A 22,764-nucleotide genomic window follows, 5' to 3' on the forward strand; every position below is an offset into this window, starting at 1 on the left:
TTTTGGAACCTTCTGGAGGTCCCAGAAGTCGCACCTGCACACCGTCCTCCTTTGGAAGCCCCCTGCTATCTGTGGAGCCACGCCTGGTGGCTGGGCGGGGGTGCTGTGGGGGGGTGCTGGGCATTTGTCGGTGCCACACTCTAGGTTACCCTTCGCAGATTTGGAAGCAGCTCTAAAGCGGTGGTTCTCAAACTAGCATGCGCAGGGTCTCCTGACGCCCCAGATCGCTGGGGCCACAGGCTTCCTCGGGAGGCCAGGGCCACTCGGGGCAAAAGGTGGTATTTTTAAAGCTGCTGGCCTGGAGACCAGTTTGAGAGCCGCAGCAACAAGGCACCATGCCTCAAACTTGAATGAATTACCTGGAGTCTCCCTGAAGTGCAAGCACCCATTCAGAGCTCGCCCCCAAATCTGCATTTCTAACACACTCCAGGTGGTGGAGGTGCCAGGCCGGGAGATGCAGGTTGAGGGCGGAGACGCAGCATTATTGCGAGTGTCAACTGCCTGCCTCTGCTCAGAGCGAGGGTCAGCTTCCCCGGGTAATGCCTGCCTCCGCAGGCTGCAAGGCCGCCCCCCGGTGGGCAGGCCCCAGGGAGGCCACCGCTGAAGGGAGCTGCGGTGGTGAGGGGCGGCCATGGGGCAGGGTAGGGTTATTAAGAGCGTTGCCCTCCGGTGTGTTTTCTCACAAAGGCTTAGCCCACGCGGGAAGGGGCCTGGGTTCATCGCGGCCCTCGCCGGCGCGTCGCTGGGGCTCCCGGTGAGGGTGCGGCGCAGGGGGGTCGTGCCTCGGAGCGGGGAGGAGTGTGGGGATGCAGGGACTCGGCGCAGACCGGGAGCCGTGGGCCGGCGGCCGCGTGGGGGTGTGAGTGTGTCTGGCGGACAGCGGAGGATGAAGGGGCCACGGGTTTTTCCAGCTTCAGAGCTTCTACCCGCTGTGGTGAGAGCGTCCGCGGGGTTCTCACGGGCTCCGTGGGCAGCTCAGCGCGCACTTGATGCAGCTTCTGGCTGCTACGACGGCGTCGCTGTGGAAGGAGCCTCCCCTCCGCCGGGGGAGGGAAACAACTGGCGGCCCAACAGCCGGTGGGGGGGTGCGGCGTGCCCCGGGCCGCGGTGCCCTGCACTGGCGCGCGGGCCTCCTTGGGCCGCTGCTGGTGTTGAGGTGGAACCGACACGTACCGCTGGTTTCTGGTCCGCCGCGCCGTGGGTGCGGGTTTGTGGTCAATGTTGTGCCGTTATGTTACCCCAGGAAGGCGGCGAGAGCTATTTTTCTTGTGATGAGGGCTTTTGAGATGGACTCTTCCCCACCTTCAAATATGTAATAAGCACCCACACCGGCTGTTCGGCAGCCCCCGGCGCCCACTTCCTAACTGGACGCGTGAACATGTCCACGCCTTCCCGCGCTGGGCCTGCCCGCCCCGGCCTGCGGCAAGCGCGGGTCTGTTCTCGGGGGCTGCTGCTTGCGGGTTCACATCCACGTGGCGGCACGGGGCGTTTCTTTCTCTCCGACTTGGTGCACCTGGAGTAGCGCGCTCCGGGCCGGCCGTGCTGTCCCCAGGGGCGAGATGGCGGCGTTCCGTGGCCCGAGAATACGCCCTTCTGGACGCACACGGCTCTCCCCTCCGTGGACTCTGGCTCCGTCCCTGCCTTGGCTGCTGTGAATAATGCTGCAGTGAACAGGGGGGTGTCTCTCCTCTGAGTTAGTGTTTCTGTTTTCTTTGGGCAAATACCCAGAAGTTGAATTGCTGGATGAAAGGGAAGTTCTATTTTTAGTTTTTTAGGAAACTCTATACTGTGTTCCATAACGGCTGCACCAATTTTCATTCCCAAGAGCAGCTCACAAGACTCCCTTTTCTTCTCAGCCGCGCCAGCACACCTGTTGTTTCTTGTCTTTTCGACAACGGCCGTCCACGCCAACAGGTGTGGGGCGCCGGCTCGCTGCAGGTTGTGTTCCCGGATGATCGGCGATGACTGCGCACCTCTGAGGTTCCTGTGAGCCGCCCGCCTGTCGTCTTTGGAAAAATTACCTAATCAGATCTTCTTCCCCTTTTTTGAGTAGGTTATCTTTTTGCTATGGAGCTGCATGAATGGCTTATATATATATTTTTGAATATTGACCCTTTATCAGATATAATTTACAAGTATTTTCTGAAGCTATAATTATGTTCTACTTTCATCTCAACCTGCATACGAGCCCTGTGATGACTTTCTGCCTTTACACTGTCAGGTCATTATGCATTTTATGATGCCTTTTACTGGCGAGATTGATACTTTGATATTTTCTAGGTAGTATTTAGCAACCAAAGTTTAAAGATGTTTCTTTAGTATTTCTTGTAAAGCCACTTTAGTGGTTACGCGCAACTTAGCATTTGCTCGTCTGAGAAACTCTCCTATGATCTGGAGGGGTAATTGTGCCAAGTACAGGGTTATTGCTCGGGAGCTTTTCTCTTCGCAGTTTCACCACATCGTGCTACTCCCTTCTGGCCTGCAGAGCTGCTGCGATGTCGTGTAATGGAAGGCCCGCGCGCGTGTGTGTGACAAGCTGCCTCACCAGTTATTCTTAAGAGTCTCTCCTCGCCTTGAATTTTTGGTATTTTACTTACATGAATTGGTGCTGGAGATCTTTGGGTTCATCTTTTTTTGAAATCTCTGGGCTTTTGGATCTGGGTAGGAATCTTCAGGAAGCTTCAGCCATTATTCCAAGGAACTTTCTTCTGCCCCTTGTTCTTCCTCTTCTCTTCAGGGGGGCCTCCGTTCATGCACACGTTAGCCTGTCGACGGCCGTCAACCCTGTAGGCCAGCTGCACCTTCTTCTTGTGCTGCTTTGATCGTGGCTTGTCTGATGTCACTGGCCGTCTCTGCTTCATGGCGCCTGCTGTAAAACCCTGGCGTGTTTTTCAGGAACTGCGTTCTTCAGCTCCGGGGTTTCCTTCTGGTTCTCGCTTATACTTTTTTCCCTCTTTCTTGACGTCACTGTGTCCATCCATTCTTCTCTCGACGTCCGTGAGGATCTTATTCACCATTGCTTTGGCTTCTCGAACAGGTTGTCACAGGTTACCGCTTCTGTTCCATTAAGGTTTTTTTTAAAGATTTATTTATTTATACAAGAGCTGGGGTGCAGGCCAGAGGTGTGGGGGGGGGTGAGAAGATTCATCAGAGACAGAGCGGGGAACAGAACAGGCAGATCTGCTGAAATCCACTGCTGAGGGGAACAGCGGGGAGACAGGAGCGGTCTGCTGCGCCATGTGGGTTGCTCCCTGGTGGGCCGGGGATGGACGCTGCAGAGGCTGCGGACAGCTTCATAGTGTGGTACTTAACCCCTTGTGCCACTGGGGAGGTTCCCATTAAGGGTTTTAATCCTCAGGTTTGGGCCACCCCTGGTGGCGCAGGCGGGTTGAGCGCTGCGCTGTGAAGCTGTCCGCAGCCTCTGCAGCGCCGGTTCCATCCCAGCCGGCCAGCGAGGGTCCCACATGGCGCCGCAGACCTCTCCTGTCGCGCCCGCTGCTCCCCTCAGCAGTGGATTTCAGTCTGCCTGTTCTGCTCCCCGCTCTATCTCTGGTGGATCCTCTTGCCCTCCAATCTATCAATCAACCTTTAATCCTCAGGTTTGGTCATGTGCTTTGGAACACTGGTTTCCGTGCATTGGGTAAAACCGCTGCCGCTCCCAGCGTTGAGAGTTGGCCTCTTGCCGACAGGGCTTGTCCTTCAGCCCAGATGGAGCTCTTGGTGCTTCTCACCTTTGTGACCTTCCAAGAGGCCTGCTTTTACAGCTACCGTAGCTGCGGGTGTGACGAGGCCTGCCAGTGTCCCAGAGGGAGGCCCTCAGCCAGGACTTAGAGTCGGGCTCTTGGCACCCAGGCAGCTGTGCTTCATGGGTGGGCCATGTGCTGTCTTGTGGGACCACACTGGTACCAGAGACTGGCGATCTCGGGGCCCCCTGGGTGGCAACCACGAAAGACTGGGCTCGGACAAGCATATAGCTCCCTCCTGGGAGATGCCAGCAAGCTGTAAGGAGGCAGAGCTCAAGGTTTGTGTCCATCTGCATTTGTTCCGAGAAGCCCTCCGTAGGCCCCCGGATGTGTGTTGTGTGCTGCCCTTGGAGGCCTGCCCTCGGAGAAAGCCCCAGGACAAGCAGAGGCCTCTTTCACAGAAAGTGCTTGTGCACTGGTGGTGCCAGCCAGGCCTAGGGACACAGGGTGCTCTGGGGTCAAGAGTCAAGAGCATCTCCTGGGTGCCGGCTACATCAGAGCGCCCTTGGGAGGCCCCGGCAGGCTGCAGCGGGAGTGTGGAGGTGGCGCTTGCCTGGCCCGGGAAGGACCCCGTAGGCTCCTCAGGTGTGAATCAGATGCCTGCCCGTGATGACGCGCTGCTACGAGCCACTGAGTATTTCAGACCCCGGGCACGGCAGTGCTGCGCCGGGGCGTCTGGGCCCTTGAGAAGGGGCTGGTTCTCAGTTCTCTCTCGTGGGCCCCACTGGTTTTCAAAACTAATGTCTTGGGGACTTGTCTCAAGTGCAGGGCTTTAAGTTGGGGTGCACACTGTGTGTACAAAGCCTTTGTGAGACTTAGCAAGGATGGCCCAGGTCTGAGCCCCCTCCTGACTGTGGACCCCCAGGTCCGTGACCCCAGGGAGGCTCCCTGCCTCCACGTGGTATGGGGGTGGTTCAGCTTTTAGGTTTTTGCCCAGAAACTGCTCATTTATCACTAAGGAGTCGGTCTCTGTGGGAGCCAGGGTCAAGGTGTGGACACCTGAACTCAGGGCCACCAAGGAACAGTTTCCAACTGGCGAAGTAAAAGCTAAAGCCACAGCAGGAACCCAAAGCCCCGCCACCGCCACCCCGCGGAGCGCAGTGAGCACCGGCCTGGGCCGGGCAGGGAATGGAGACGGAGGCCCTGGCTGCAGAAGTTAGAACTGGGGTTCCCTTTGAACCCCGGCTCGAGGCAAGCTGTCCCCAGGGCTCCCAGACCCCCGAGGACGGGTCTTTGGGGAAGGAGGGTACTAGCCGCCGCCCCGGCACGGGCCCCTGCGATCACGCGCGGACAGAGGCGCCGCGGCGGCCGAGAAACCTTTTATTGGCACATTCTCTCCCGGGCTGAATTACAGGGCGAAGCAGTGATTCTCAGAGTTGGCTTCTCCCACGCCAGGCCCACGGCGGTGCCGGGGGCGGGAAGCCGAGGCCTGGCGGGGGCCGTCTGGAGCGCGGCCGCGGCGGAGTCGAAGCTCAAGGACGAGGCCGGAGAGGGCTAGCGCGGGCCAGGGCGGCTCCCGCTCCGGAGCTGGAAGCTGCGGGCCGGGCGCTGCCGGAGCCGTGGGGGCTGTCTTGCGGGGACCCCGCTCTCCTTGCCTCTGAACCCCACTGTCCAAGCCCCGTCTGCCATGCTCCCGGGGGCGGGCGGCGCGGGTCCTGGTCTAGTCTACGGGGAGGCCCGGCTCTGGGAGCAGCGGGGCTCGCGAGCCCGGGCTGGAGGCGGCTGCCTCGGCTGCGTGTCCTCGGAAGACAGCCCGAAGGGTGGACGCGAGGTCTGGCTCAGTCCTTCAGGCCGTCGCAAGCCTGTTGTTCGTGTATGTGAACTCGAGGAATAGAAGCCCCCCCAAGGGCCCAGCCCCGGTGGCGAGCGAGGAAGGAGCCGGGGCTGGCGGCACAGGCGGCCCTCAGATCTGGTTCCAGTACTGGTCAGTGCACGGGATGCCGGCCACGATCTCCGACTCGATGCCGCAGTGGTCCTGGCCGCGGAGGATCTTAAAGAAGCCTGGAAAAGAGCGGGAGCCCTCAGCGCAGCCCCAAAAGCCCCGCACCGCAGTCAGCGAGGGGCTCGGGCGCTTCCGGGGACCAGGTGGCCAGCTCCGCGACACGGGGCCTGGGCGCTGCCTCCGCTGGACCCCGGCCACCTGGGGCCACAAGGAGGCGCCTCACCAGCAAGCCAAGGCCGTGTCCGCCCCGGGGCTGAGGAACCATCACAGCTGAGCCCCGGGAGCACCCGGTGCTGCGTGGGGAGAGCAGAGAGGCCGGGCACCCCTGCTCTGGCTCACAGCACCCCCTGCCCAGCACCAAGGTGCTGCCACTCACCGTTGTCGCCCCAGTCCGTGTTCCAGGAGTTGCCAACCAGCCAGTAGGGGGTGTTGTTCTCCACCCCCCAGCCCAGGATGCGGACGGCGTGGCCCCCCATCATCTCGCCGGTGACGTGCTGGTACACTCCTGCCAAGTGACAGCCACTCAGACGGAGCCCCGCCACGCACCCCCAGCTGCCCCGCCACTAAGGGGCCAGGCTCATGTTCCAACAGGGTTCTGTGGAGCCCCAGTGTTCCAGCAGAGGCCCCAGGGGCCCCCCACGTTTGGGAAGTATTTCGTGTCAGATGTCGTGAGGTACTTCGGGCCGGCGTCCATGCCAGGACCTGGCTGGAGGGGTGCACACTGGCTCAGGACATCCTGGGCAGGGGCAGGCCAGCGTGGGGGGACGCTGGCTCTGGGGCTGGCCCACCAGGCGTCCCATCACCCCATTTTCCAATGGGGGGGGGCGTTTTGTCATAATTGACTGTGTTTTAAGAGCTGGGGCTCTGGGCTGTCAGTGCGGCTGCCCGTCAGGAGGGGCACGGCCGGCTCTCGGGCGGGACGCACCGCGGGCGCCCTGTTCCTTCCGCCAGGGCCTGCCACGCCAGAGAACCACGGGCCCCACGGTGGGCCCGGGGGTGATGGGGGCTGCCGGGGGACAGCGGCTGGCCGGGGGGTGGGGGGGCGGGAGTCAGGTGACCGAGACCCTGCCGCGCCCCTGGGGTGGGCACGCACCGGACTTGTACATCAGGAAGTCCGCGTACACGGAGAAGGCCGCCTCCACCGGGCCGTTCTTGTAGATCTCGGCCATGATCTCCTTCTCGCTGCTGGGCACGCCGTAGGAGCTGCAGCCTGCGGGGGCAGGGGGTGAGGCGCGCCCTGGGCCACGGGGGTTCCGGGCTGGCTGCGCCCCAGGGGGGATTCTGGACTACCTCCCCCCAAGCCAGCTCTGAGGCGAGTTCAGGGCCCTTCTCCATCCCGCGGCTCTCCCCTCTCCCTCCCGGCGCTTACCGAAGTGCTTGTCCTCTTTGTACGCGGGGCTGTAGCCAGGCTCGCAGATCTTGCTGCACTTGGGGGTGCTGCCTCCCTCCCCCGAGCAGGGGGGCCGGGAGCCGTTCACGTGGTGCTCACAGGGAGGGATGGAGTAGGGTCTGCAGCCTGGGCGAGGCGGGGCTGTGAGCCGGTGCCCGGGCGCTCCTGCCCTCCACCCTCACACGGGGCCGCACGTCCCACGACTCAGACGCGGGCCCGGGCCACGGGCGGACACTCACCTATGTGGGACTCGTAGAGGCCCCCGGACACCAGGCCTTGATTGGTCCAGAAGTTCCACGCTCCCGAGGGGAAGCCCCCGTTGCAGCTAAGGAAACAGCTGCTCACCCGCTGCCCAGCCCTCCCCGACCCCGGGCTGGGGGCCTCCAGCCGCAGCCCGAGGCTCCTCCCAGGGAACCCCTCCCACGAGGGCCCAGGCGGTGCTTTCCAGATTGGTCTCCCCGGGGCCCACAGGGAGGCTGGCTCTGCAAGAAGCCTCCCAGTATTCCTGACGTGCGGCCGCAGCAAGAACCGGGGACCAGGATGACAAAACCCAACCCCAGAAACGGAAGTGCGGGTCTGAGACCCTCTGGTCCACCCGCCCTAGCCTGGACCTGGTCTCAGGAGCCTCCCACAAAGCAGGGCTGGGCCAGGCCAGCTGTTGGGCCCAGGCCGCCTCTGCGGAGGCCCTCACCCCACTGGAAGCACCCCTGTGCCCGGGACTCACCCCTCCCCGCACTTCTCGCCGCAGCAGGTCAGCAAGTCCTCGGCGGACACCTCCACGTTCACGTGCCCGTTGGTGCGGATGCAGATCCGGTCAGAAATGGCTTCCACAGCCCCAAAGGCCTGCAGGGAGGAGGCCGCCCGTGAGGAGGCTGCCCAGAAGCTCCTCACTGGACCCACTGCGTGGGCCAGGGGCCCAGCCTCCGCCTGGACACGTGCTGGGCACAGGCCCTGGCCTCGCAGACTGGCCGCCAGTGCCGCGCACCCCACACTCAGAAGCAAGCTTGTGGGGAAACTGGGTCAGGCTGAAACCTGAGGGACTGGCCAGCAGGCCTCACAAGCCACACTCGGGCCTGTCCCTCCACTCGTCCCCACCACTCACAGCCACAGGGAGCCCAGATTGGCCGGGCCCCAGCTGTCCTGGCCCCAGGCAACCCCCCCGCCCCCAGCACAGGGCTCACCCAGCAGGACCCGCAGGATCCCTGGTCGCGGATCTCGGCGATGGTGGGGCAGTTGGGCCAGTGTACCCTGGCGTCGAAGCTCTCGGGCAGAACCACGTCCTCAGCGAGCTGCACTCTGGGGGAGGGGGGTTCATTACACACAGATCTCACCTCCCTCCAGCCAAGGCCAGCCCCTGAGAAGGCTGCTAGAAGGCGTGAGGGACACGCAGGGAGGCCCCGGGAGTTTGTAAAGCAAAACCCCGTTCTGCTGGACTAATTCCTGGGCTGCTTCAGGGTCCAGGTCGTCTGTTTCCCCACTGCAAACGCCGGCCAGGCTCCCCACGGCACTGTGGCCCTACTGTGTGCAGCCCATCCTCCCGGGCGGCCGCCCAACAGCTGCCTCCGGGGCAAGCGTGCACTGCAGGCCTTTCTGGAACAATCAGATGCTTGTCTGGGGCTCTCCCCGGAACTGGACTCCTGGGTCCCTGCCCCAACGGCGGTGGCAGCAGCAGGGCCCAGGTGGCTGCAGTGGGGCACTCACCTCTGGGGCAGCTTGGGCCCGCCCAGCAAGGTGCCACACAGCTTCCTCACATAGCTCAGGTGCGCGTTGCGGAAGTTGTGTCCTGCCTGGAAGAGACCCAGCCCCTCGGTCACCCACGCGGGCCCAAGGACGCCTGGGCCCACCCGCCTCAGGGACCCAGGGGGTGGGGTGGCAGGCAGGGCCCGCGGGGGACCAGCTTGGACAGGCCGCAGTGCTCTCAGGAGACCCACTGAGGCCTGCAGTGGCTGCTCCCTCCCCGCTCCTGGCCCCACAGTCCCAGGCCAGGGCACACCCCAATCACACACGCCCTCACCGCCCCCACAGGGAGGGGGCTGGCGCCAGGACAGACGTCCTGCGGTCACAGCTGCGGCCACTTCCCCGGGGAGCAGGGGCACAGCTGGCCCCAGGAGCGGCCCCACAGCTCACCTGCCACGTGGTGTTACGTTTGTTCACGTAGTTGACCAGCTCATCCGACAAGGGCTGGAAGTCGGACCGGCTCCGGGCGCCGGCCAGCACCAGCAGGCAGCTGAGAGCCGCCAAGAGTCGCCACATTTTGGGGTCTGGATCCTGGATTCACCTGGAAAGGTGGGGACAGATGTCAGGAGGCACCTCCCTAGGCTCTCGCAGGTGCCCTGCTGGGCAGTGCCGCCCTGGGGCCAGGAAACCCCTCAGGCAGGAGGCCCAGGCCCTCACCCCGGCTCGGCCAGTCTCCCTGTGCCTCAGCTTCCTCTTGCGCGAGGCCCACAACACACAGGACCACGGTGTGGCTTGAATGTGCCTCCCACAAATCCAAGCTGAAACCCTACCCGTGTGAGGATGTTGGAGGAGGGACCTTGGGGCGGGGGTAGGTCACAGTGGGTCACACCCTCATCACAGAGACCCCAGGAGGTGCCCTGGGCCCGCACAGGCCCCTCCAGATCACCCTGGCCCCACCCGGCTCCGGCCTCCCCAGCTCGCAGAGGAGCCTGGCCTGTGGGGTCAGGAGAGCACGCCCCGGCCTGCCCACGCCCGCGGCCCGGCGAAGGTGCAGCTCCACCAGAGCGGTTCGGGGCAAGCAGCTGAGTCCTTCGCCTGGGTCCCAGCACGAGCCGCGGGCAGCAGACCTGCCAGGGAGGGCCAGAGGCGCCATGAGGAGGATAAACGCGCGTTTAAGCAGCCGACACTGGACGCTGCAGGATGCGAGGGGCTGAGGCGATGGAAACAACCTGACACCCAAAAGCCTCTAAAACAAAAGGGCGACGAGCTGGTGACACCGGCTCAGGGGCACCTACGCCTGCTCCCCTGGGGTCCAAAGGCTCTAAAATCAGAGCAGCAGCCGCTCCCCTGCCGTGACCTCACAGGCCGCTCTTCGCCTTTGTCCTTTCCCCAGCAGGCCCCGCCTTTTAAACTGGGGGGTCATCAGGAGAACAGAAGCAGCCCGAACAGACAGACAGACAGTGCGTCTCAGAAAGAGCCACGAGTGGCCGGTGTCGGTGTCGGGCGACAGCTCCTGCAGGCCACGCCGGCGGCCGAGGTGCCTGTCCCAGACCAGCCAGGCCCGGGCCGGCCGGGCAGCCCACGGGGTCCGCCGCCGGCACAAACCTGGGCTCTCTGCCGGCCCCCGCTGACCAGCAGCCGGCCCAGACGGGCTCCAGACGCGACAAACCGTCAGCCCCAGGCCCTGAGCACGCAGCCGGCTAAGCGGTGAACGGGGGGGGGGGGGGGGGGGGGGGGGGGGGGGGGCCTGGTGCAGAACAAGAGCACGAGTCCAGCCCCCGCTCCCCTTCTTTCAGGAAGGACACCAGCTACGCTGCCGAACACCCCAAGCCCCCAAATCCACGCACAACTTGTGTAATAGCCCCAAACCCACTCCAGACTCCTCAGACACCAGGGGGCTTCCGATGGGGGGAAAGATGTCCTGAGCCGACTCCACACAGGCTTTGTGGACGCCACCCCACGGCGCGGGGAGCTGCAACTCCCAGCAGCCCCCGAGGGAAGGCTGCGCCGACCTGGGCGGAGGAAGGCACCTAGGCTCTGGGTTTGGGCGCCGAGCGGGTCATGGGCCCGGCCACGAGGCCTGCTAGGGTTTCACCAGCTCGGGCAGGACGCATTTATGCACCGATCCCCCTCTTTTTCTCCCTGAGTTACTCACGTCCCCGCTTTCCCTGCCCTTGTGAATAAGCCTCTCGGCATCCTCGCGAGTGGCCGCCGTTTCGCATTCAGGAGGCCCTTTAAGCGCGCGGGGAGGACCCAGTCGGGCAACCCCATTTTATATTGGGGTTGGCCCTGTAACACTGACTCCCCAGAGACTGTCACCCCAACACTTCACCTGCCCGCCAAGACCACGTCGGGGCCCAGCTCGCCAAGACCCAGCCGTCCACCGTCAGGCAGACGCGTCCTGGGCAGGGAGGGGGCAGCGGGTTCAGCGTTGACCGACACCCTGTCTCACACTTGGCGTCTGAACGTGCTTCCGAAAGGGGAGGCCCTCCCGTGAAGAGCGGGGGCTGGCTGACCACCCCGCCCCAAGGCGCCCTCCACCCCCTGTGGCTGTCCAGGGTGACAGCTGGGGCCCCGTGTGCGCAGCAGGAGACCCAGGCCCGGGGCCCAGCCCCGCTGGGCTGGGAGGTCACAGCAAGCCCCCCCTGCCAACAAGACCTCTGGGTTCTGTGGTGGCAGAGCACAGAGTCCTCACCCCTCCCCAGAATCAGCCCCCACACGGTCCCCCAGCCCTGAGACCTCGAAGACCCCCTTCCTTGCTCCACGGGTCCCCCCACGTTTCCTACCGACCTCTTCCCCTTGTCACCCAGCGCTGGGGTGGGGTGGGGTGGGCGTGGGCGGGGCCTGTACACAGTGGGGAGGGAGCAGGAGGGGCTCTCCCTGGGCAGGCTCCACCTGCACGCCCCCTGCCCTCTCCAGTAATTCCAGTTCGCTCCGGCTCTGTGCACAATATCCACAGCCCAGAGAAGGGTCTGGATTAAAACGGAAGCCTTAACCTCAGCTAACCACCCGGAGGGCCCCGAGACTCGAGAACCCCAAGTCAAATTTCTCCTCTGAGAGGGGACAGACCCTGACAGCAGAGGCGGGGGCGTCAGCAAGCTGGCAGCCGGCTCTCACTTCCCCTCCCGCCGCCAGCACTTCCCTTTCATTTCTTAATTCTGTGTCTTCCCCAGAATCAGCAGAAGAGGCACAGGAAGTGTTTCAGAAGCACGAATACTGGCAGCCCAGCCCCTGAGTGCGGCCGGGGTGGGGTGGGGTCACACAGCGCAGGGGGCGGGTGTCCCCCCAGGCCAGGTCCACTGGACTTCCTGCGTGGACCGGCCCCTGCCCCTCCGCCAGCACGACGAGCCCAAGGCCCATTTCTTCCCTCCAAAACCTTAACGCAATCAGCAGAGCCTGCGGGCAGGTGGTCCTCAGAGCACCCACCAGCACCCCGCCCCCACGCCCCGTGCCCCAGAGCTGCCCGGGGAGCCAGGGCTCTGAAGGAGCTGGGTGAGCAGGGAGAGGGGCAGGCCCTCACCTCCACCCCCAGGGCACCCCGCAGGTTCCGGCCTGCGCTTTCCAGAAGCACTTTGCAGAGCATCCAGCAGCTTTGTGATGCCAGGGGGCTGCTGCTTCCACGCGTTTTTAAAACAAAAAACGGTAAGAAAGAAAAAAGCTTCCCCATGGCCACAGGGCCTCCGGCAGCCGGTCACGAGGAAGGGCGTGGCTGGCAGCCAGCACCGCGGGTGGAGAGGCGCCTCTCCTGAAAGCCTGACCAGCCTCTGGCTGCGGTCGGTGTGGGCAGCGCAGGCCTCGACACCCCCAGCCTGGTGGGGCCGGGCCACCGCACACAGGGAGGACCTCAGTCACACTCGGATGGGCCCGAGCAGACCCAACCTCTCCAGCCTGAACCCCAGCGAGGGTCTCCTGCGTCAGCCCGCGTTCCTCGCGGACACGCTCGCCGGCCTCTGCTCCGGGCCTTGACAGTGCAGAGAACAAGGGGGGCGGGCAGCACGGGGGTCTGGGAACCGAGACAAAGAGGGCTCCTCCAGAGCTGCTCCCCGATGGGCACCTGAGTCTGTGGCAGGGGACTCCCCGGGGCTGGGCCCCCAGAGGCTGCAGCATGAGTGGAAAAGGCGCCCAGCCTTGTAGGCGCCCCAGAAGCAGGGGCACGCGCCACCCACCCGCACGCGCGGCACTCACAGGTGTGTCCCCCGTGCCCGCCACCTGCCGCGTCTGTCCAGACCCGTGACTCACCCCCAGAGCCAGCAGAGCCAGCCTGCCCAAGAGGCCCCGGGGCCCAGCTCCCCGCCCACGGCGGGGCAGCCCACATGCTGCCACAGGAGCGCCGCCTTCGGCTGGGGACCGTGGCCCCACGAGGGCCCTCGGCTGCTTACTGCTAAGACACAAGATGGGGGTTGGGGGGTGCCAGGGGCGCTACCCCGACTCAGCTTTGAAACCCGGTGCCACCCAGGCGCTGCGGGCCCTCAGGCCTCTGTGCAGCCGCTTTCGTCCTTGGAGATGCGAAGGGCACGAGTGTTTGGTGGTTGCAGGGACACCGCGGCTCCCCGAGGCCAGTCCTGGCTGGATGCCCCCTCCCGCCAGCTGGGGATGGGGTGACGGGAAACCTGGGCAGCCGCAAAGCCAGCTCCGGCAAGGCCTCGCCTCCCGGGCTCGGTGCCCAGTTGTCCTGGGCCCGGAACAAGATGCTAGTCTTACCCAGGCTGCTGGAGGCTTGAGGAGAGGCTCCCTTGCGAAGTGCCCTCCGCATGGCCTGGGGCGCAGCACCCCCCCCACAGCCAGCAGGGAGGCCCCCGGGACAGCTGGGTCACCTGTTATTCACAAGGACACCCTCATTTGGGAAAAATTCTGGCCGGGGAGACAAGGAAGGCCTCAGACGCCCGTCTCTTCCGCAGTCCAATCCGCAGTGCCGCTCTCTGCTTTGTCCCCAGGACACAGCCCCAGACGGCGCAGCGGCAGGACCAAGTGGACAGAGAGGCGGCCAGGCTGAGCACCAGCACCGCCCCCGGGTCTTTCGTAAACCTGGAAGCCTGGTGACTTGTGCACACCTCCTGCCCGAGGTCAGGCCAGCAGGCCAGAGGGTTGGGGGCAGCCCGGCCTCCCCGGGACTCTCAGGCAGAAAGTCTAGGAGTTCTCACGTGTCGGCTTGCTGTCTTGGGTGTCTGCCCCCCAGCCTGTGGGTAGCGCCCCCTTATCTTGATGATGAAGTGACTGGCCTGGTCTGGACAGATAACAGGCCAAGGCCTCTTCCCCCTCCTGGCCCAGCACTCACAAGACAGTAACCCAGGCTTGTCTGCGGCGTCTGCTTCCCAGCAGGTGAGGAGGAAGCAGGCCTGAGGAGAGGCCTGAACAGCTGAGGGGAAGGGGCGTGGCAGGAGGCCTGGGGGAGGCTGGGCCAGGTGACCGAGACCACGTCACAACCAGGGGGACCCTCAGCTTTCTCGCCTGCAAGTAGAGTCGGCCAGCCAGTCCCCACCCACAGGCGTTAGGAAATAGTCCCGGGGGGGGGGGGGGGCAGAGACCTAGGGGGACAGCCCCAGCTGCCCGGCAAGCCCCAGCTGCTCAGACCAGACCATGTGACACCAGCAGGAGCAACAGAGAGGCCTTCCTGGGGCAGACAATTAAGTTGCAATTCCTAGTCATGAAAAAGAAAACGCAGGCGCCATCCAGACCCATCAGATGGCAAGAAACGCAGGCCCCAACTAGCCAGGGCAGTGGGTGCTGGGGCACAGGCTGGGGACCCCTCAGGGGCGGGAGGGAGCCAGCAGCAGGGAGCCCTGGCAGGGGACCGGCCCCCACCTCCGTGGCACAGGGCAGTCACGCTAAGCACCCAGTGGCAGTGACAGGAAAGAGCCAGCCTGGCCCTCAGCAGCCACACGCTGTACGTGCACAGCGAGAACTCGGGCCTGCAGTGCCATCGCCCGGCTCCGCAGCAGTGGGAGCGGGCGAGGTGGCCATGACTCGGCCAGAGCACCGCGGGGCCGCCCCACCCCAGCAGTGAGGAGGGAGAGCGGAGCAGAAGGAACCTGCAGGCCAAGATCCCTGCTGCCCGCTAACCCCACCGCGGCCTGAGACTTGGGGTGCTGTGCAGAGGGAGTGGGTGCAGGCTGAGGCTAAAGATGGGGCTGGTTAAAGTTTAAACAGATGACAGCGTTTGATCCTTGCAAGCCCCTCCCTAGCAAGGCTGGACTCAGGAGCCACCTCCCACGTGCTTTCCCAGGAGGCTGCGGGAGCAGGGCCCGGCTGCAGGGAGACTCAGGTGCAGCAGGTGAGCGACACCTCCAGCAGCCCAGGCTCTCCCCCCGCCCGCCCGCCCGCCCGCCCGCCCGCGCCACGCAGGGCTGAGTCATGTGAAAGTCCCCAATTTGGATCCTACAAAAATTCCCTCTTTGTATAGTTCAACTCCTCATCCTTCTAGAACTTTCTTTATGCCAAGAACAGATGGCAGAGCTGAGTCCTCATCCCTAAAGTATTTCGGTCCTTCTCTCGCAAGGATGGGGCCACCGACACAGCCACACTTGTTCCCACATCTAAGAAAGTCACCCAATAGCCAAGGCTCCCCTCAAAGTGCTCACCCCTCCACCTCAGGGCCGAGGGGCACGCGGAATGGCCTCACCCCTACCACGCGACGTCCCACCTGACTCCAGCACCAGGGAGGAAGACCCTGAGCCTGGGGGCGCTGGGAACAGGTCTGAAGAGCAGGTGCAGCCTGTCCTGGGCCAAAACACGCCCCGCACCCTGACCCGACCCACATCGGGGAAGGAGTCGGCGCCTGCGGCCGCCCAGGCCCAGGGGCTCTCTGCGCCTGGCAGCACCCCGTGCGGGACAGATGCCCAGGAGGCTCCTCCTCGGGGGCACCGTCAACCTCCCGGGTGGGGCGGCCCCTCCTCGGGGCCGCTGCCCGGGAAGGGCCTCCAGGGGGGAGGCGCCGCGAGGGGGGCGCCGGCCCGGGGAGCCTGGCCGCTGCGCCCCCCTCGCCTGAGTCACGGGCTGCGCTGGCCTCAGGGGCGGCACCTGAGGATCAGGTTTTCCAGGTGACACAGCCAGGCCTCCCTCTGAGCCCCGCGAGAGGCCCGCGGGGCCGGCGCAGGCCTGTGGCACCTGGTGCCGGGGCGGGCAAGCCCGGCTCGCGCCTGCCCGGCCCCTCCCCGCCCGGGCCTGCGAGCCCCGCGGCTCCCGGACTCCCGGTCCCCAGGGCCATGGGCCGAGCAGGGGGTGCCGGGGGGCGCCCCGCGCGGCTCTGCAGCACCGCCGGCGAGCGCGGCCCGCTGCGCAGGGGGGGCAGGCCGGGGGCCGCGGCGGACCCCCCTCCCCTCCGCGCGTCCCGCTCCGGGGCTCCACCCAGTTCCAGGCCCGTTTCCGGCCCGGCGCTCCCGGGACTCCGGGGACGGCGCAGGCCCGGCCGCCCAAGGTCGCGGCGCCCGCTCCTCCCGCAGGCCGCGCCCCGGCCCGCCGGCCCGAACGCGGGGAGACCCGGGGGCCCCGGCCCGCACCCCGCCGCCGCGCGCCCCGCAGCCGCACTCACCGCGCTCCGCAGACACCCGCCGCGCCCCGAGCCCCGCGCCGCCCGCGCCTAAGTACCGCGCGCCCCGCCCGCCCGCGCGCCCCGCCCCGCCCCGCGCGCCCCGCCCCGCCCCCCCCCCGCCCCCGCCCCCCCCGCGCCCCGCCCCGCCCCCCGCGCCCCGCCCCGCCGCCCCGCCCGCCCCGCCCGCCCCGCGCGCCCCGCCCGCCCCGCGCGCCCCGCCCCGCCCCGCGCGCCCCGCGCCCCGCCCGCCCCGCCCCGCCCCGCGCGCCCCGCCCGCCCCGCCCCGCGCCCCGCCCGCCCCGCCCCGCGCCCCGCCCGCCCCGCCCCGCGCCCCGCCCGCCCCGCCCGCCCCGCGCGCCCCGCCCCGCCTGCCCCCCGCGCGCCCCGCCCCGCCCCCGCGGACCTCGCTGGCCCGCCCCCGCGGACCTCGCTGGCCCGCCCCCGCACCCCGGCTGGCCCCCGCGCCCCGCCCGCCCCCTGTCTCTGCCCCCGAGTCTCCCTGCGCCCTAGAGCCGGCTGCCCTGAGGCCCGCGTTCCCCTCGTCCGGCTTCTCCTGTACCTTCAACCCCAGCCCCCCGCCCCCCACTGCGTGCGGGGCTACCCCGTGGGCTCCCCCTCACCAGTTCTCCCCCTGCGGGCCGGTAGCCCCTCCCTGGCTCCCTGCCCTCCCCGTGACCCGGCCCGACCTCCAAAAGACCCCCCTAAGCTTGGGAGCCCCAGCCCATCGCCCTTAACCCTTGGGCTTGGGGATTGTGGGGAGCAGGAGGGCGCTGCAGGTGGCCTGAAGGTCCCCAGCCTCCTGGAGACACCCCCCTCCTTCTGAACCCAGTGATTTAAGTCCCCAAGGACTCCTGGTTGGGGGTCACAGGCTGCCCCTTCTTTTACCACAGCAATCACTGCCAGAGCAGGTGTCCAGCCACCAGGCCCCCCAGAGCCCTCCGCGAGCTGCTCCAGCCTAACCAGCCGAGCGGGGCCCGTGAGGCGCTCAAGCTGCGGGTGGGGACAGAAACCTGGTTTCCGAGCAGGAAGCCCCTGGGGCCAGAGGCCCCCTGAGCCCCCAGCAGCACCCTGCTGGACCCGGCCCCTCCAGGAGCCCCCCGCTCCCCCTTACTCCAGAGGCCCCAGAAGCCTGGTGGTTTATCCAGGTACTCCTGGTAATGGACGCAGCCGGGCCTGCGGACTGGCCAGCGGCCACTCAGCCCCTGGGCACCCTGGACCCCTGCCGGGGAGGGAGTTAGGGCGGGAGCCCACGGCCGCAGGCTCCTGAGTGGAGGGAACTCGGGACAGTGGGGGTGGGCGGCCCTGCCCAGTGACCATCATCTCAACCCCCTAACGGAGCCCGAGATCCCGCCCATGATGGCTCCCCTGCCTGTTCCCAGCCAGCGAGCCGCTAAGTGCCTCACAGCCATTGCCTCCATGCTGCGGACTCTGGAGGGGCTGGTCACAGCAGAGCTCGGCCTCCCTGGCCAGGAGCGCCCGTGGCGAAAGCACACGATGTGACCCGGCTCGTGTCCTCGCTGGCCCTTGAGCTCCACGTGGACAAGGGTTTGGCCTGCGTGTTCCCGCACAGCCCGGGGGACAGCGTCTGGCTGGTAGCTGAGTGCGTGCACGAAGGAAGAAGCCTTGAAGGCTCAGCAGAATGTTGGTGTTCCCGGCCAGGGCAGCGGCGAGGGCGCGGGGGCCACCCCTCAGCATGTCCAGGGTTGGCCTGAACTGGCAGGCGCCGCCTGCTTCCCGCACTCTGGACCTGGAGAGAACAGTCCTCGGGAGAAAGCGTGTTTGAGGACACAGCAGGGCCAAGATGGAGTCGCTTGTGCTAAGCCCCACGTCAGCAAACCCAAACTTAATTAATACCCAACCTAATTGCAGTTTTCACCTCTCCCAAGAGTGGAATTTTAAACTAATCAGCGTGGAATTTCTTGATTACGGCTAATGAGGTAATCTGCCTAATGGGGCAGAGCCTCTCCTCACCCCCTGCGGGGAGGCAGCCCTGGCAGAAACAAGCCACTTCTAACTCCCTGGTCCCGCACGCCTCCCCCAGCTCCCTGTGTGTAGACGGATCTGCCCCGCGACCCCGGCCGGCCAGCGGCGCCCTCCCGAGCGCCACATCGTGACGTTGAAAACCCTCACGCCGAGTGACGTCAGCCAGGTCGCCCGGGCCACCTAATTCATGGTTCCGTGTCCGTGAACTGTCCCGCGTGGGCACGTCTGTGGAGACGGGGGCGGCCGGGCCGGGCCGGGCCGGGCAGGGAGGCGGGAGACCCGGAGGCCGTGCGCGGCCTGGTGACTTTCTGGAACAACGAGCGTCCTGGAGCCAGTGCGGTGGCCTGGGAATGCCCGGCAAACCCACGTAAATCAACGGTAAGCGTGTCCCCAGTAAAGTTCCCCCCAAGTAACCCCCCACGTCCTGCCAAATGGGAAGCTGCTTTCAGGCTCTGACGGGCGAGGCACTGAGCGGTCACGCGCTCCGGAGAGGGCCCCTCCGGGAACGGGCCGCCGGAGCTTTCACTTCGCTCCGAGACAGCCCAGATTGAACCCGGCGGAGCCGGGCCTGGCTCTGTAGCCAAAGACAGGAGGCCGGGCCGGGGCCAGAGAACGGCCAGTCACGGCTGCCGCCTGCGCAGCACACTCTGCCTGGGGGCGCCTGCCTGGGGGCCCAGGGCGCCGGGTGGAGGCGAGGGGTTTCAGGAAGGGAAGAGTGGTTTTCTCCTGGCCGAGGCGTCTTGTCCTCAGGAAACTGCTGTTAAAACACAGAGAGCCCGGAGGGGCAGGGAGGGCCACCGCCCCCCTCCGACAGTCGCTCCCCTCTGCAGGGTCCCCAGCCTGCCGGCGCCGCCCCACTCAGCCCCACCCCCCAGAAGGCGGGCGCCCTTCCCCCAGCATGACGCAGAGGCCCTCCGGGCCCTGGGGGCTGGCGCTGGGCTGCCTTGTTGAGGGGCTCCCCGGGGTGGCCTCTGCTCGGCTGGGCTCCGAAGACTCCCAGACCTTCTCCCCTTGGATTGTTTCCCCCCACAAAGGTCTTGGGTCAGAGCCCTGGCCCCCCGCGGCTGCCTGTGGGGGAGCTGGCGTGTTTGCTTACTGGTTCCTTCCGCAGATGAGAGGATCCCACGGCTAATTACCTGTGCGCCCGTGACTGCGGTGGCTAACCACCTCGTGTGCGTGGGGCGGGGAGGGCTGGGCCCCGGAGGCAGGTGGGGAGCCGGTGGATTTTACAAGCGCAGGAAGGCTGGGCCATCCGGGGGCACCTGAAGGTCAGCTCTGTCCCCGCCTTGTCCTCTGCCCGGGGGTCTCCGTCCTGGTCCTGGCTCTGCACAGGCCGGCTGCGGGGGAGCCCCGCCACCAAGGGGAGCGCCGTGTGGGAGGCCGGGGGCTGCGTGGCTGGGCCTGTGGTCTAGCCCGGAGCCAGAAGCAGTTCGGGAAGCCAGGCCCAGCCAGCGCCCCCAGACCAGCGCAGGAGGGCGCCAGGGCCCGCCTCCCAGCACACCTGGGGCTCCGGCAGAGGCCCATGCTGCTCGTGTGGCCGCTTCGCACCCCTTGGTGGGTTTGCCTGGCCCCCCCCCCGCCTTAGGTGTCTTTCAGTTTCGTGGCCTTTGGAGCTTGCAAATCCCCAGGTAAAGGGGAAGCAGCGGGTGGCGAGATTGGGCTTGAGATTTCTTTCTGATCGCAACAGCCCACACACATGCACGTTCACGCTTGAAGCCGCACACATCTGAGGCTCAACTTCAGGGAGTTGAGCGGAGCCTCCTGGAGGCGGCGAGGCTGGGGAGAGGCGGTGAGGACGGGGGAGGGCCTGACCTCATGGCGTGTGCGCTGAAAGCGCCATCTCAGCAGCAGTCTTTGGTGGCCCTGCTGGCCCTTGGCCCGGGACAACCTCTTCATCTTTTGCGCCTTCCTCCTCCACGTTTCCCCCTCACCCCCTCCGTGGCAAGCAGCTGGCTCCTGCCCTGTCCCCTGCAGGGGGTCTGCCTGGAGGCACCTGGCTTGGGGGTGAGTGAGCGCCCTCTGCTCCCCAGGACCTCCGCGGCTGATCCAAGCGCCAGCCCAGGGGCCCTCAGTGAGTGACTCAGTGAAGGATCCATGCAGGAACCATGAGGTTTTTTTCCTTGGAGTTTTTTCTTGAGAAAATAATTCATGTCACAATATCTGTTTTCTCCCTTAACCTTGGGGCCCTACATGGAGGTCTGGGACGCCTCGGTCCTTGCTCCCTCCACGAGGCCCACCTTCCTCCCCGGCCCTGCCCCCAGGGCAGAGGTGGTTCGGGCACAGCCCAGCTCTGGGACCCACTGTCCTCACAGTCACGGCATTCCCCCAGCAGCATGGAGGGGGGCTGTTTTAAATTTGGGGGACAGTGATGGTCCCACATGTAGGACAGTTACAAGATTTTTTCTTGCGTATGGAAATCCAGTACTGTGTTTTTGTTAGGGGGAAAGGATGTCCTGAGCTAATCCCATACAGGCTTTGTGGATCCCACCCCCACTCCAGACCAAAGCCATCAAGACATTGGGAAAGACAAATCCCATCACCACCAAGGGAGGGTGGCTGGGACCTGAGGGTGGAGTTGGGCCTGCAGTAGAGCATTGATAAGTCCTTTAAAGCGCGCGGGTGAGGACCCACAGTCAGGCACCCTGTTTTGTATCGGGGTTGCTCTACAACATTTTCACCAGCGAAGCAAGTCACCTTCTCACCTTGCTCTACAGAAGCCCGAGGCGGGCGCGCCTCCTCTGACAGTCCTCGAGCTGCCCCCCGGCTGTCGCCAGCAGCCGGAACTTGGTGACCAAACCAACAACCAGAACTTCATCACTGTCCTCCATTCACGCAACCATCACGGGGGCCGGGCTGTGATATTTTCCCTTTCTTGCCCAGCTGGACTCAGCACAACCTCTGTTTCTCCAGCGGGATACCTTTGGCCTCCAGACGGGTCGGCCTTCAGGCCCGTGCCCCGTAGGCTTTCCTGTTGAAGAATTTAAAGTCTCTGGCACATAGTAAACTCCATTAAATGATCAAAATATATGGTGTACGATGGTCAACATACATATTGGCTCGGGCCAAAATATAACTAGGGTCTGGAAGAAACTCACTTATTTTCCAAACAGAGCAGTCACTGAAAACCCTTCGTGCCCAAATCATCTGTAGATCCCTCTTTAATGGAAGGATCAAGTTGTTGTTTTGGGCCTCCCTGGTGACGCAGGGGCGAAAGTCTCAGTGCTATGAAGCTATCGCCAGCCACTGTGGCGGGGAGCTGACCCCCTCGGCCCCGACCCCCAGACCTCTCCCGTCTCCCCGCTGCTCCCTCAGCAGTGGATTTCAGTAGAGCCCCCTGTTCTGCTCCTCACTCTGTCTCTGGTGCATCCTCTCACCCCCCGCGCCTCTGGCCTGCACCCCAGTTCTTGTATGCATACATAAAAAAAAATCTTTAAAAAAATAAAGCCGTTGTTTTTGGTCTTGAAGAGTGAACACGACCTTGCACCTCTCAGCTTGACATCCAGACGGCGGCCATGCCGCTGTGCCTGAGCTCTGCCCCCAGCCTCTCCCGTGCCTCTCCTTCACCCCCAGCCCACAGCCACACTGGACTCCCCCAGGAGGCCGAGCGCGTCCTCCCCGCAGGGCCTTCGCGTGTGCTGGCCCGTCCTCTCCTATTTACCTGGCCGAGGCCTAGTCGCTGTTCACTTCCCAGCAGCACTGTTCCAGTGAGATCTTCCCAGACCCCCCCCAGTCCACTGCAGGCCTCTCATCGTACTCTCCGTGCTCCCAGCACAGTTCTCGGACTCAGCCCGGTGTACGAGTGTGTGTTTAACGTGTGTCCCCAGGCAGAAGTTTCTGGAGGCTGGGACTGTGTCTGCTCTGGTCACTGCCGTGTCACGGAGCCCAACACGGCCCAGTCCACAGCACAAGCGCAGTGACTGGGTGTCCGGATCGCACAGCTCAGCCCTGCTTCCCGTGTAGGGATGCGATGGGAAGTGTTTATGGGCACCTGGGCGGTCCCAAGGGATCCCCAGGGTGCTGGTGAAATGTGGTTTTGGCCGTGTCTGCGGGGGCGTTTCTGACTGAGGTGGGCACGTGGTCAGCGGGCTGGGTGCAGAGGTCCGCTTCTCCGCGCGGGCGGGCGTGCAGGCCCCCGGGGTCGTGGATGAAACAAGAGTGGAGGCGGGCCGAGTCCTTCCGCTCCTTGGAGCTGGGTCACCCACCGCCGCCCTTGTGCTGGAAGCTCTGGGTGCGGAGCCTTCGGACCAGGAGTAAGTGCCCGGCTCCCCACCCCTGGGTCATGGGGCACGAAGCCTCCCACACCGCGGGCGCCGCCCCACGAGAAGCCTGTGTCAGCTCCATGGCGCCTGCGGCGGCCGGGGTTCTGCTCTTCCCGCGAACCGTGACTCACCCCGGAGCCCGGCCTCGTCACTCCGCTTGGGGGTGAAGCCCGGGAATGGAATCCCAGCGCGGGGTGGTGAGGTGCAGAGATAATGGAGATGGAGCCTTAATGGGGGGCGGA

General features: G+C 65.4%; 1 protein-coding gene across 1 annotated transcript; it reads right to left on the minus strand.

Annotated features, from left to right (window-relative positions):
- Nucleotides 1–5,025: 5,025 nt before the first annotated feature.
- CTSB (cathepsin B) lies at nt 5,026–16,322 on the minus strand. Its single transcript, XM_037526560.2, has 10 exons — nt 16,281–16,322; nt 9,203–9,353; nt 8,777–8,862; nt 8,257–8,371; nt 7,800–7,918; nt 7,315–7,400; nt 7,055–7,201; nt 6,779–6,895; nt 6,062–6,190; nt 5,026–5,744 (listed from the first exon to the last, which is right to left on the minus strand). Exons 2-10 carry the CDS (start codon nt 9,326–9,328, stop codon nt 5,647–5,649), a joined length of 1,023 nt encoding a protein of 340 aa, XP_037382457.1. The 5' UTR covers nt 9,329–9,353; nt 16,281–16,322; the 3' UTR covers nt 5,026–5,646.
- Between the last annotated feature and the right edge of the window lie 6,442 nt (nt 16,323–22,764).

The sequence above is a fragment of the Talpa occidentalis genome, unplaced genomic scaffold (assembly GCF_014898055.3).
Source record: "Talpa occidentalis isolate TD23 unplaced genomic scaffold, MPIMG_talOcc4v2.1 talOcc4.4, whole genome shotgun sequence".
Lineage (NCBI taxonomy): Eukaryota > Metazoa > Chordata > Mammalia > Eulipotyphla > Talpidae > Talpa > Talpa occidentalis.